The 13,212-nt window shown below is 44.4% G+C and overlaps 2 protein-coding genes across 4 annotated transcripts in view; one reads left to right on the forward strand and one right to left on the reverse strand.

Annotated features, from left to right (window-relative positions):
* Positions 1-13,212, forward strand: part of ORC5 (origin recognition complex subunit 5) — a 103,409-nt gene that overhangs the window by 33,174 nt on the left and 57,023 nt on the right. For all 3 annotated transcript variants that reach the window (XR_014012541.1, XM_081211746.1, XM_081211747.1), the window contains exons 10-13: positions 2,657-2,709; positions 2,957-3,069; positions 4,478-4,525; positions 10,253-10,363. Coding sequence is in view for 2 of the 3 variants with exons in the window: in XM_081211746.1 (XP_081067872.1) it covers positions 2,657-2,709; positions 2,957-3,069; positions 4,478-4,525; positions 10,253-10,363 (325 nt within the window). In the remaining variant the exon portion in view is untranslated. The remainder of the gene's footprint in view (positions 1-2,656; positions 2,710-2,956; positions 3,070-4,477; positions 4,526-10,252; positions 10,364-13,212) is intronic.
* LOC308596869 (putative CENPB DNA-binding domain-containing protein 1) lies at positions 8,295-9,772 on the reverse strand (the record flags this gene model as incomplete). The annotated part of the gene is made up of 3 exons (XM_081212174.1): positions 9,578-9,772; positions 8,908-8,979; positions 8,295-8,740 (listed from the first exon to the last, which is right to left on the reverse strand). Exon 3 carries the CDS (start codon positions 8,712-8,714, stop codon positions 8,295-8,297), a length of 420 nt encoding a protein of 139 aa, XP_081068300.1. The 5' UTR covers positions 8,715-8,740; positions 8,908-8,979; positions 9,578-9,772.

Below are 13,212 nucleotides of genomic sequence, written 5' to 3' on the forward strand. Positions count from 1 at the left end.
GGGAACGCCACCGGTTCAGTCACTGCATTCAGCCGCCTAAAATCACATACAAGTCTCGGCTTGTCCGCATTTTTTTTGTCCACAAAGAACACTGGGCTCCCCCCTGCTGCTTTGGACTCTCTGATGAAGCCTCTCTTCAGGTTCTTGTCAATGAACCCTCGCAACTCCTGCATTTCCCTGTCTGACATGGCATACACCTTGCCCACGGGAAGCTGTGCTCCAGGGAGTAAATTGATCTGACAATCAAAGGGTCTATGAGGTGGTAGTTGGTCAGCTTCCTTCTCACTGAACACGTCGCTGAGATCTGCATACTGTGGTGGTACCTTCACCTTCCCCATTACTTCAGTCCCTGCTAGGGTGGCTTGGGCCCCTACTGAACCCTTCTCCCCTTTGCAGTGTTCTAGGCAATGTGCTGAACCAAAGGACACCACTCTTTGATGCCAGCCAACCAGCGGATCATGTAGAGCTAGCCAGCTCATTCCCAAAATAATGGGAGCGCCTCCCAGGGTGGCCACATTAAACGCTATCAGTTCTGTGTGCCTTGCCACCCTCATTATCATTGGGACAGTCTGCAAGCGGACTCCTCCTCCCAACAACTCCCTGCCATCAATCGTGGTCACCTGCAGGGGGTTGCTTAAAGGGATGGTCTGTATCTGGTGTTCAGCAGCAAACTCCTTGCTCATAAAATTGCAGGAGCTGCCTGAGTCCAATAGCGCCTTTATTTTTAGGGGGTGCCCATTCTGCAGCTCTAGCGACACTTCAATCACTAGAGCAGGTCGAGGAGCTTCTGGCACGGGCACTTTCACTGCTCTTTGGCCTGGCTGCAGTGCCCCAATTGTGGCAACCAGGCGTTGGCTTTTACCTGCTCCTCTCCCCCTTCTTCTCCCCCCTCAACAGCTCCCACCATCCCTTGCCATTCCTTCCTCTGGGGGCAGACTCTGGCAAAGTGGCCTGGCTGTTGGCAGAGATAGCATTTCCGGGGGCCCTTTCCCTCCTTCTTAGCTCCCTCGCTGGTTTTTGAAAATGCGCGCGCGCGCGCTGTTCCGATTTCCATCGGCTCTGCCGGCGGGAAAGCTGGCTCAGGAATGTCTGGAATGCGGAACTCCTTCCAACGTTCCCCTCTCCCTTCCCGCCTCTCCAAGGCTCTTGCCTCCTGCCGCGCTCCTATGGTCAGCGCAGATTTGGTCAGCTGATCCATAGACTCCGCCCTGGGGCTCCGTGCCAGCTCGTCTTTCACCCCCGAAGAAAGACCTTCTTCAAATAGCATTTGAACGGGTGCCGCCGATAAATCCCAACTCAGTCTGTGAATCAGCATGGTAAACTCAGTCCAATATTCACGGACAGATCGCCTCCCCTGCTTACAAGCCATTAGCTGTCTGCGCACCACCCCTTCCTCAATATCGCTGGAAAACATGATATCCATTGCACGAAAGAACTTCATTGTGTCCTTTAGTATGTCATTGTGCGTTGCCATTAGGGGTCGAACCCAGTCTCTAGCCCCTTTCTCAAGATGCCCAATTACAAAAGCAACTCGCGATTCCTCATCAGGGAACTCATCGAACTGCACATTAAGGGCATATTGCATCTCTGTCCTAAAAGCATGGTAGTCCTTGGGGTCCCCCCCAAATTTCTGCACCAATCCTGGTACCTTTCTGGGGAATTGAGTGGCTCTCCCCTTCTTGTCTGCATCCTGAGCCCTTCTCTCCTCCAGCCTCGCCGTCTGCAGGGCCAGTTGAACCTCCAACGCTCGGTATCTATCTTCCAAGCTTGGACCAGCTCCAGCCCCTGCTCCTCCGGTTCCGGTTGGTTCGCTCATGATGCCTTCTCTTGCACAGGCAGCGTACAAAGACTGTCGGACTGCTGTGAGGGTTTGATTAGCTGCTTGTGCGTGAAAACGTGCTCCCTCAGAGTTTGTGTGCCCCCACAAACCTCCGTGTGTGACGGAGCTCCTCAGACATGTCTGCTCTAGTCACTAGTAGAGTCCGACAGTGGCTGCCTGCGGAAGCGTTTCCAGCAAAGAAGTTCCTTAACGGAAACGCGTCTCCTGGACTCACGGCGTGACAGTTTCCTGCGAGGTATGGGTCTCCCTATGTGAGACTCAGATACCTCCCCACTATTTTCGCTGGAAGCGTCCCTGAGCCCTCCCTCCTGCTCACATTCCCTCAGAGAATCACTCCTCCCCCTGCTGGTCCCTGCTTCAGCAGTTGAGTCTCTTTCATCCTGCCTGAGTCCCTCCACCACCTGATGCTCTGATGGCAGTTCCCTGACAGATAGGTTTGATCTTCTGGCAGTCCATGGGACTCTCAAGAGTCTCATCCAGCACCATAATTCAAAAGCATCAGTTCTTCGGCGATCAGCCTTCTTTATGGTCCAGCTCTCACTTCCATACATCACTACTCCTTAGGTTAGATTTAGCCAATGTTAAATCCAAGAATAAAAGTTACTTTGCCTGTTTTTGTCTGGCGAACTGATGTAAATCAGAATAATCTGACATCATTGTTAATCGTCTATATACTTTTAAACAGTTTAATTGCATAATTATTCTTATTCAAAAGTAACACAAATGCACTCACTCATCTCTAAAAATCAAATGTCTAAGTGTCTTGCTTTTAGGCATGGCAAATGCATTTTTAAAAATAGCTGCATTGTCTTTTAGCTCCCAGTGGGAACAATTACTCCAGGATGATGGTGAAACCGGGCAACTAAAAGGTATGTGAAGAAGTAATAGTGTAGTGTTAATTATTGACAAAAAATACCCCTGTAATTTGGAGCAATTCAGTCATTGTCTTCAGTATGCATTTGCAAATATACCGACAGTTTAAAGAAACTAAACAGGCAGCACGGAATGCTGGTACATATTCTCTTCCAGCAAATGGGGTTTGTGGGGATCAACACTGGTTAACTTAAGTCTTCCAAACTCATACTTTTTTTTGTCTCACAATTAATTTTTTTCTAGGACTTTCAGCTCATGCTCATGTAGAACTTCCATATTATTCCAAGTTCCTACTAATAGCTGCATACCTTGCTTCTTACAACCCTGCCAGGACAGATAAGAGGTTCTTCGTTAAGGTAAATAGGTTTGTTCTTTTTGCCGTAATCTGTTCTTGCATTCTTTAACATTCTTTAATACCTTTATATGTCTCTAAAGAGCTTTATAAACCATGGCTAAAATACACTACTAGCTCTACATGTTCAGCAGGGCTTTGATCCAGACTTGGTAGCGCTTCAATAGCAGCAATAGCAGTCTCTCGCCTCAATTCTATATGGCAAAACACTGTTGAAAGTGGGGGATATTGTTTGATCTGGGGTAGAGATCAAAGAAAAGAGCCAAAATTCCTAAATGTCCTAAAATGTCCTAAATTCTTCTCTGGGTGGTTGGAGAGTCCCCTGGAGCAGAATTTTTGGGAAGGGGCATGGGTTGCAGGGGAAGGTAAGATGTAGATGAAAGAGGAGTCTCCTGTTGCACAAGTGAAAGTCTGTGTGATGTTGGATTTTATTCACTGAGGGCATTGGAAGCATGGAAGCTTTTTTCTAATACTGGGAGAAAAGCCTAAATCTAAACAATTGGTTGGTTTTAATTATTTCAAAGAAATGAATTGTACGCGATACATTTTATTAATCAATATGCTTGTTTTCTACTACACTAGGAAAAATAAAATTTAGGTGTAATTTTTCCCTTTTTATCTTTATAAATTGCTTATTTTTAATAAAAATATTCAGCAAGGCAACAGTTTGATTTACTTTATATAACCAAATAGCAAAATCTGAAGAAACGTCAGTGGTGAGGTGATACGAGCATTTGGTTGGCAACTCTCCAAAATAATTAACCCTCCATGCCTTCCATCAATTGCTGTTTTGAACAGGCGCAAAATTGGCTTTGTATCTAAAATAACTACTTCTTTACCTAGATTTGATAAGGAGGCAAGGAAAGGCTGGCAGCATTTTAAAGTGAAGCAGTAGCTGCTTCATCTTGTCAGTTGATGGAAAGGAAAACATTTTCCCCCTCCCGGTCTTTTTGCAGCTATTTTACCAGTAGGGAGAGAGTGAGAGAGCTGCATGTTTTAAATGGCTGAAATGGTTTAGTGAATTTTCAGATAAATTTATGGATAACTGTTTTCAGAGGTACACACAATTACTTTCTTATTTATTTTTTATCTTATACCTTCCAGTAAATCTCCCCCCTCCCCCCCATTATAAATACTGTACTTTTTCAGTGATGTGCACTGTCTGTCACAGTTTGACGTGCCATGGGCAGGCCACAGTGGGCCATATTTTAGCATTGCTATTGTCCATACAGGGTTTGTGAAGAATAAATGAAATAGTTATTACATGAAGTATACCTGCAACAGTACAGTTATTGTGTATGCTGTCATGTAGCTGTGTGATATGTTCAGTGAAGTTGGGCTGTTCTCCCCATATAAATTATGTACCATTGTAAATAACTATTTCACAGTTGGATTTTTCTTTTCACATGCAGCATCATGGAAAAATTAGGAAGAAAAACTTTCAGAAGAAACATGAAAAGGTAAATTCAGCTTTCTGTTTGATAGATTATCTCCATTCTGGTATAAAATTGAAACAGAGTGTCACTAAATTGTCTTAACATATGATGAAATGTCCTATTGTATTTTACTGTATATTCTATGATTGCCTTGAGAGGACTTTGCCTTAAAAGGTTACCTAGAACTGCCTAAAGGAATAAAGGCAGCCACGCCCACAGGTGAATGTGTTTTCTTTCTGCAATATTGCTGGAAAGACCATCCCTTCTTTAGTTTGATCTCTGTCCTTTTAGACTTTTTAGGGTAGGAACTGTTTCGACTGAACACCCACCTCCAAGGAAACTCCACAGACATGCATATATAATTCCACACATGCAAAAATCTCCTAGTGGCCAGAGGCAGGCAGAAAGTTTCACTCCCTTACTAGCAATAGCAGAAACAAGCCAAATAAGAATCTATATGCAGATTTGCTGCTTTTGCATAATTTGTACAGGTTGCAGAATGTATTTATATGAATAACATTAGAAACCCTTCCTGGATTTTTATACCATTGCCTGTGATTGTTTCCTCCGCTCCTTTTAAGATTGCAGAGCTGCTATATCTTTTTGATAACTAGTGCAGTAGAATGGCTGAGGTTGTTACTGAGAGAGATTGCTATCCAAAGATTTAGAACTGTGACTGCCTTCCCTTTAATCCTAGTTGTGAAGCAAGAAAAAATAAGGAATGCATACTTCAAGAAGAGATGTTGAAATGAAAGATCAGTTTATGGAATGAAAAAAAATGTTTCCCACATCTACAGTTTTATAGTGTGTAAATTTAATAAGTTAAAACCATGCATTCACCATACAGATTACTGGGTTGTAGCAAATGCTGACTTTTTCTCCCCATTTTTTCTTTATAAACATACTAGAAGCTCACCTGATCTTTGAATGTGCACAGAGCCTTAACAGAATTCAGGTGACCACCTCTCAGCTGTGTACTTAAATTATAAGTGTGGAACATACAAGTTGCATTGAAATTCTTATTACTGGACCTTGAATTACAGTCCCCTGGCTATCTAAATTCACTGTGAATCATCAGCCTTTTCAGATGTTACACTAAACATGGGTGTTTAGCCTGCAAGTGCCTCATGTTTGCATGCTTCCCTCTTTGGCACAGCCATGAGATTGGAATTCTAACCAGACTTCCTTGTTGCATCCAATCTCTATGAAACTGGTTCAAACAAAAAGCTGGGTTTTCCCACCCTTTTAAATTTATTTAATCAATAAATCAGTATAAGTAACTGAGGCAGAATCTAGCAGGAGCACCTGTACAAGCCCAAGAGCAATAAGAGAAAGCTGTGCAAGAGCACTCTCAATTTATTTTAATGATGCTTCTGTAAAAGGCATCCTCAACAGATTGCATTGCCTGTTGTTAGTGGTTGTCACTACTACAGTGGTACCTCAGGTTACAGACGCTTCAGGTTACAGACTCGGCTAACCCAGAAATGGTACCTCGGGTTAAGAACTTTGCTTCAGGATAAGAACAGAAATCATGCTTCAGCGGCGCGGCGGCAGCAGGAGGCTCCATTAGCTAAAGTGGTGCTTCAGGTTAAGAACAGTTTCAGGTTAAGAACGAACCTCCAGAACGAATTTAGTTCTTAACCCAAGGTACCACTGTACTACACTGTACTACAGTGGTACCTCAGGTTACATACGCTTCAGGTTACAGACTCCGCTAACCCAGAAATAGTACCTCGGGTTAAGAAGTTTGCTTCAGGATGAGAACAGAAATCGCACAGCAGCGGCATGGCGGCAGCGGGAGGCCCCATTAGCTAAAGTGGTGTTTCAGGTTAAGAACAGTTTCAGGTTAAGAACGGACCTCTGGAACGAATTAAGTACATAACCAGAGGTACCACTGTAGTTATGATGTTCATTGTGTTACTGGCTAGCAGGGGTGGTAAAGACATGGCCCTCTAGACACCAGCCTCATCACATGTGAGTTTTTAAAAGAGAAGGGGGGAACCCACAGTTGCAGTCCGAACGCTTGGCCATTTTGCTAGAGCGGAGCTTACCAACCTTTTTGGACCAGTGGGAATACTTTGAACTTCATGAAAGTGATGTGGGCACCAGTCACAAAGTGGCTGCCATGGGCACATGGCATAACATAAAACGCTGCAAAAGTTTGTGCTCCTTTTTGTTGGTTTTCTTCACTTGGACAAGATGTCTGTTTTCTAAAATACAGTGGTGACCCGCAAGACGAAATTAATTCGTTCCGCAAGTTTTGTCGTCTAGCGAATTTTTCGTCTTGCGAATCACGAAATCCCATAGGAATGCATTGAAAATCAATTAATGCGTTCCTATGGTCAAAAAAAGTCCAAACAAAGCCAAATTTGGTACAACAACAGTTTATTAACTGCTCTTTAAAGTCACACATACTGTAAAGAGCAGTTCAAAAATTGAAGGGAAAATAAATTAAATTTATAAACATGACAGAAAAACATTTAAAAATCAACAAAGTGTACAGTACATTTTCTAAGACTCTGGGGGACCACTCGAAGAAGGCTCCTCTTCCACTCTTTGCTTCTTGCTCAAGAACCTGTCCATAGTCTGCTGCTTCATCCGCCTTTTCAGCACCTCCCTGAAAGGCGACATGACCCTCGTATCAAAAATGTTCCCAACGTCATGTGCCACGTGCTTCTCAGGGTGGTGCTGCTCTGCAAAAGTCTGCACCTCCTTCCACTTCAGGCAAATGTCCCTCAGTTTTTCGGAGGACAGCCGTTCCTCAGTTGCTTCCTCCTCTTCCAGTGAGGCCTGCTCCTGCGCAGCCTCTGCCTGCAGTTCGACCAGCTCCACGGTGGTCAGCTCGCCGTCGTGCTCCTCCACCAGCTCGCAGACGTCCTCCTCCGTGACCTCCAGGCCCATGATCCTCCCCAAGGCAACAATGTCCTGCACCACTGTTGACTCTGGTGCATCAGAGTCACTTGGTGCCACACAGTCCGGCCACAGGCTGCGCCAAGCGCAATTCAAATTTCTCTGGCTGATCCCGTTCCAGGCCGTGGTGATCATCTTCAAGCAGGTGACGATGTCGAAGTGGTCCTTCCAGAATTCCCGCAGGGTGATGGTGGTGCAGTCAGTCACCTCGAAGCATCGCCTGAAAAGCTCCTTGGTGTAGAGTTTTTTGAAATTGGCGATGACCTGCTGATCCATCGGCTGGAGCAGTGGCGTGGTGTTAGGCGGCAGGAACATGATGTTGATGAAGCTGAACTCCTCCAACAAGTCCACCTCAAGGCCTTTAGGATGGGCAGGAGCATTGTCCATCAGAAGCAAAGCCTTCAGCGGCAGGTCGTTGTCCAGCAGGTACTGCTTGACAGCAGGGCCAAAAGCAAGATTGACCCAATCCACAAACAGCACACGTGTGACCCAAGCCTTGCTGTTGGATCGCCACATGACACTCAGCCGCTCCTTGTCGATCTTGTGTCTCTTGAAGGCCCGTGGGTTCTCCGAGTGGTACACCAGCAGGGGCTTGATCTTCAGGTCGCCGCTTGCGTTGGCACAGAAGAGCAGGGTCAGACGGTCCTTCATGGGCTTGTGGCCAGGCAACTTGGCCTCCTCCTGTGTGATGAAAGTCCTTTTGGGCATCCTCTTCCAAAACAGCCCGGTCTCGTCGCAGTTGAAGACCTGCTGTGGAACGTAGCCCTCCGTCTTCACAACCTCCAGGAACTCCGCTGCAAAGTCTTCAGCCGCAGGAACATCAGAACTGGCAGCCTCTCCATGCCTGACCACGCTGTGGATGCCAGATCTTGTCTTGAACTGTTCAAACCAACCTCTGCTTGCCTTGAAGAACTTCTGGCTCGCCTGAGTTTCCTGGCTGTTCCCGGATGAGGTCAGCGTGCAAGGCCTTGGCCTTCTCACAAATGACGGCCTCAGACACTGTGTCCCCTGCACGCTGCTTCTCTTCTATCCAGATGAGCAGCAACTTCTCGACCTCCTCCAGAACAGCTGGGCGGTTCTTCACGATCCTGGTGACTCCCTTGGCTGCATCAGTCGCCAGGATCTTCTCCCTCATCTTCAGGATGGTCCCGATGGTTGATGGATTCCTCCCGTACTCCCTGGCGATGTCCGTCACACGCATTCCGCTGTCGTGCTTCCGGATGATCTCTTTCTTCATTTCCAGCGTCACCTTCTCCTTCTTCCTCTCGCCGGCCACCGCAGCAGCAGTCTTCTTGGGTCCCATGGCAGCACAGCTCTTACCTTCGTAAACTCCGAAAAAGAAAAAAAAATCAGTGATGTGCTTCAAATCCAAAAAATTCAAAAGCACCCAGCCACCCACCACACAGAAATTAAAACCCAGAACCAAGTCCTTGAATCCCAAAAACCCCAATCCAAAATCCAAAACCCCCCCAAAAAGTTTTAAAAGTTTAACTTACCAAATGGATGCAAGAGAAGTTCTGGAAAAGCTTCAACAATCAATCACCGAAGTCTTCAGAAACCTCAAATGGCTGCAAAATAAGTTTTGGAAAAGCTTCAAAAATCACCAATGCCTTCAAAAACCTCAACTGTTCCCACAGACACCCACCCACCCACCACACCCCTCCCCAACTGCTCCCCCAGCCCCTCCCCAACTGCTGCAAACCCCTCCCCAACTGTTCCCCCACCCAGACAAAAAAATTTTCAAAAAATAACAACATGGCTCAATGGTCCCAGATTCCTGCAGAAACCTCTCCAACTGTTCCCCCAGCCAGCCAGCACTCAGAAATTCAAACTCAGGGGAAAAAAAATTGAAAAAAAACCACCTGGCCCAATGGTCACAGAAAATCATAAAAATTCTCAAAAAAGCCCCACAAGCTCCCAGATTCCTGCAGAAACCTCTCCAACTGTTCCCCCAGCCAGCCAGCACTCAGAAATTAAAACTCAGGGGAAAAAAACTTTAAAAAAACAACCTGGCCCAATGGTCACAGAAAATCATAAAAATTCCCAAAAAAGCCCCACAAGCTCCCAGATTATCGCAAACCCCCCCACAACACCAAGTCCTTGAATCCCAAACACCCCAACCCAAAATCCAACCCCCCCAAAAAAAGTTTTAAAAGTTTAACTTACCAAATGGATGCAAGAGAAGTTCTGGAAAAGTTTTGGAAAAGCTTCAAAAGTGAGCAAAGTCTGAGAAAAGGCTACAAAACCACGTGCTAACAGTTGCTCCTCGAAGTCAAGTCGCAACTGCAGCTGTTCAAGCTAAGCACCCTTTGTTTTAACGGTTTTAAGAAAAAGGAAACAAAGTCGCGAGACGTTTTCGTCTTGCAAAGCAAGCCCATAGGGAAATTCGTCTTGCGAGGCAACTCGAAAACGGAAAAACCTTTCGTCTAGCGAGTTTTTTGTCTTGCGAGGCATTTGTCTTGCGGGGTACCACTGTAAGTCTTCTTGTCTCTAATAGCTTATTTTATATTGTTTGCTAACTATACTGGCATCCTTTTGGCCTAGATGAGCTTCTAATACTGTGGTTTTAAACAGTCCCAACTGTTTTTCTGCAGTCTCTTTATCTTTAAAAAGTTGGGTTAATATGTGTATAATCCTTGTAATTTAGTACAGACTGAGTCCTGAAGTCTTGAATGCTTTTACTCCTATACTGCAAAACAGTATATTAAAAATAAAAAGTGGGGCTTTTTGTTTAATGTAAAAACGTATTACTGTCTGATAACTGGAAAAATAAAATAAATGAGATCCAGCTTGCTATGTTCCAAGAAAATCCAGCTGATGAAATACACTTTTTTTTAACAGACCAGCAGTCACCTTCTTGGGCCAAAGCCATTCCCTCTGGACAGATTGTTAGCAATATTGCATAGCATTGTGGATAGCAGAGTTGCTCCAACTGCAAATATATTTTCTCAGGTGAGTTAAGTTCCTAATATAAATTGTTTAGACAACAGTTTACTGGTTTCTCTTTACAATATAATTGTCAGCTTCGGTTGTTTCTTGTGTTGTACCCTAATTAACCACTCACAGAAGTTATTTTAAATATTTAATGAGAAATTGACTAAGTGTTAGCAATTGAAACTTCCAAAGGTTCAGACTCATGGTTTCTCACTGTTTGGTTGTCATTTAATTCCAAATGTTACCAATCACCTTCTGAAGAGCTTTTAATGCAGATTTTAGCCAAGTATTTGTTGTGTTCATGCTGATATGTAGAAAGTCTGCGCTGCATGTTGCAGCTGTTCATTGCTTAATATAATAGGCATGATTTAATAATCTAACATGTGCTCAAGTTATGATATATACACACACATGAATTGTTACTTGGCACTACAGAACAGTAAACCCCCTTTTAAACTGGTTCAAACTTAGAAAGGTGTTTCGATCGGGGGCTTCCGGGTTGACGCGATCTGGAAATGGCGGATTCCCTCCGAGCTGCGGAGGGAATCGGCTCTACCGAGGACGGGTCTTTGCCGCACCGGCGACGCGGGGACCCTTAAAAACCGCAGGCGCGGAAGCCTGCGGACTGAAGACTCGGCGGGTGCCTTAAGCGCCCCCCCTGATCCACGAAGAGCCTTTTTAAAGGCTGTGGAGAGGATACGGGGGTGGCGTGGCACTGAGAGTCGACCGCTACCTCGGTGGAGCGAAGCCGCGAGCCATGACCAGAGAGCGCTGACTTCCTTCCTTGAAAATCTGGACTGAAAGAATTACCCGTGAGTAAGACGGATTGGGACTTTAAAAATTTTACCCTGAATTGGAGACGACCGGGGGGTGTGCTAAAAGGAAGTCCGCACCCCCCCCCCTTGCAGACGATCTAAGCAACAACATAAGAGCTAAGCTGGAGAGCCTACCCTTGGTGGGGTGAGTTAAAAAGGACACTAACTTTCAAGATTTAGTTAAAGGAAATTTTGTGCTGGAGAGTGGAGTTTTGGAGACCCTCTTTTTGTTTTAAACAACCCCCCCTCCCGGGCTCGGGAACATCCTGCCTTTCTGCCTGTGTAAGAGCTGCGGAGTTTGACAGCTGTCAAAGCTGCCAAACGGGCAGTTTAAAGTGGAAAAATCGTTATCTAAGATCCCTCTGGATTAAGACGAGTTATAATTGAGCCAAAATTGTTGGAAACAAAGTAATAATAATAAGTTAAAGGACTGTTGGAGAAAAGACTAATAAGTAACCAGATTCCCCCTAGGGGGAATTCTGTGAAACTACAATGGATACAATGGCTGTGGATGGAAAGTTACTAGTGGAAATCGAAAGGATGTTTCAATTGGTGGGAATCTTACAAGAGCAGAGTTTGGCCATGAATAAACAACTTATGACTATGACCTTGGGAACAGGCAACTCTGCTGTTTGTATTGAGGACCTGAATGAGAAAGAATCCACAGCTGAATGGGAAACAATGTCTACAGAGGTGGAAGAGACTAAACAAGAAAAAGAGAAAGTAACCTTGGGAAGCAACAACCAAAAGCTGACATCTGTGGAACACAAGCAAGGAGACCCTGGGAACATATCTACCACAAGTCTGCGAAAGACGCAGAAGAAGAAGGAGGAGGTTCTGGGACAATATGGAATACAGGAACTTAAAATAAAGAAATATGATTGGGGCCTCCGTTTGGACTTTGATTTTGAAGATACAGGCTTTGTGGAAATTTTCCAGCAGTTGCTTTCAAATCTCCTTGTGGGAAGAGAATATATTTTGATGGTGAAAGAACTTTTTCCAGACTCGACGACTGACATAAAGGACTACCAACAAGACCGGCGGAGAGGGACTGAAAGAGACTTGAAAGCCTCGGACGTGAGGAACCCAGGCTGAGAATCTTGACTTTGGATTTTTATTGGGAAGGGACAAAAACCGGGGATGGGAGGGAGGGAAGAGGAGATTCTTAAAAACTCTTAAGACTTTTAGGTTTGGTTAATATGACTTTCAATTAAGATAAAATGAAAAATCGATGGAAGAGAACTTAAGCCCAACTTAGGAAAATCAATTTTTATTTTTTTATTTTATTAGAAAAGAGGTAACAAAATGAATAAGATGGTTAAGAGGAGAAATACCAACTTGCTGATATAATTTTGGGAATTGGGATGCACGAGGGGGGGTGGGGGGAAGCCAGGGAACAAGGTTACGAAACGAGGATCTGCTGAATTTATACATGTTTTTGACTTGTGTTTTTTTGTATTTTTGTGTGTGTATTGTTTTTATAAAAGCGGAAAACCCAATAAAATTTTTTTTTAAAAAAACAAACAAACTTAGAAAGGTGTTTCAGGGTTTTTGACCTGGCAAGGAGGGAGAGGGATTAACTTGAGAGTTATTCACTCATCTTTACACTTCTCATATATTTTGCCTGTTGCCCCTTCCCCAAGAATTATGTCTAAAAGGAAAGCACTGTAAATGCAGGTAGCTTCACTCAGGGTAAGAGTAGTGAGAAATATGCTTGGTAATTTGTATGATGCAACCCCACCATCACCACCAATGAATATCTGTCAAAAATTAAGCAGTGTGGTCTTGAATATTAAATCAAAATGATTACAATTGGCAACCAGAATGATAGGCACCAGAGCACTGACACCATAAAAAAGAGAGAAGGTATAGCATATCTAATGTGCAGCACAGCTCTTGTTTTCTGACTCCAAAAATGGTCCCAGTATGGTCTCTCTTATATTGTTGGCCTAGATGGGGAAACCATATTCTTCCTGAATGAATATAATTTGTCAGTTCTGTCATGCAACACACACGCACAAACACCTCTCAATCTCCTCTTTTTATATCCTC

This window comes from Podarcis bocagei (assembly GCF_964188305.1).
Source record: "Podarcis bocagei genome assembly, chromosome: 10".
In the NCBI taxonomy this organism is placed as follows: Eukaryota; Metazoa; Chordata; class Lepidosauria; order Squamata; family Lacertidae; genus Podarcis; species Podarcis bocagei.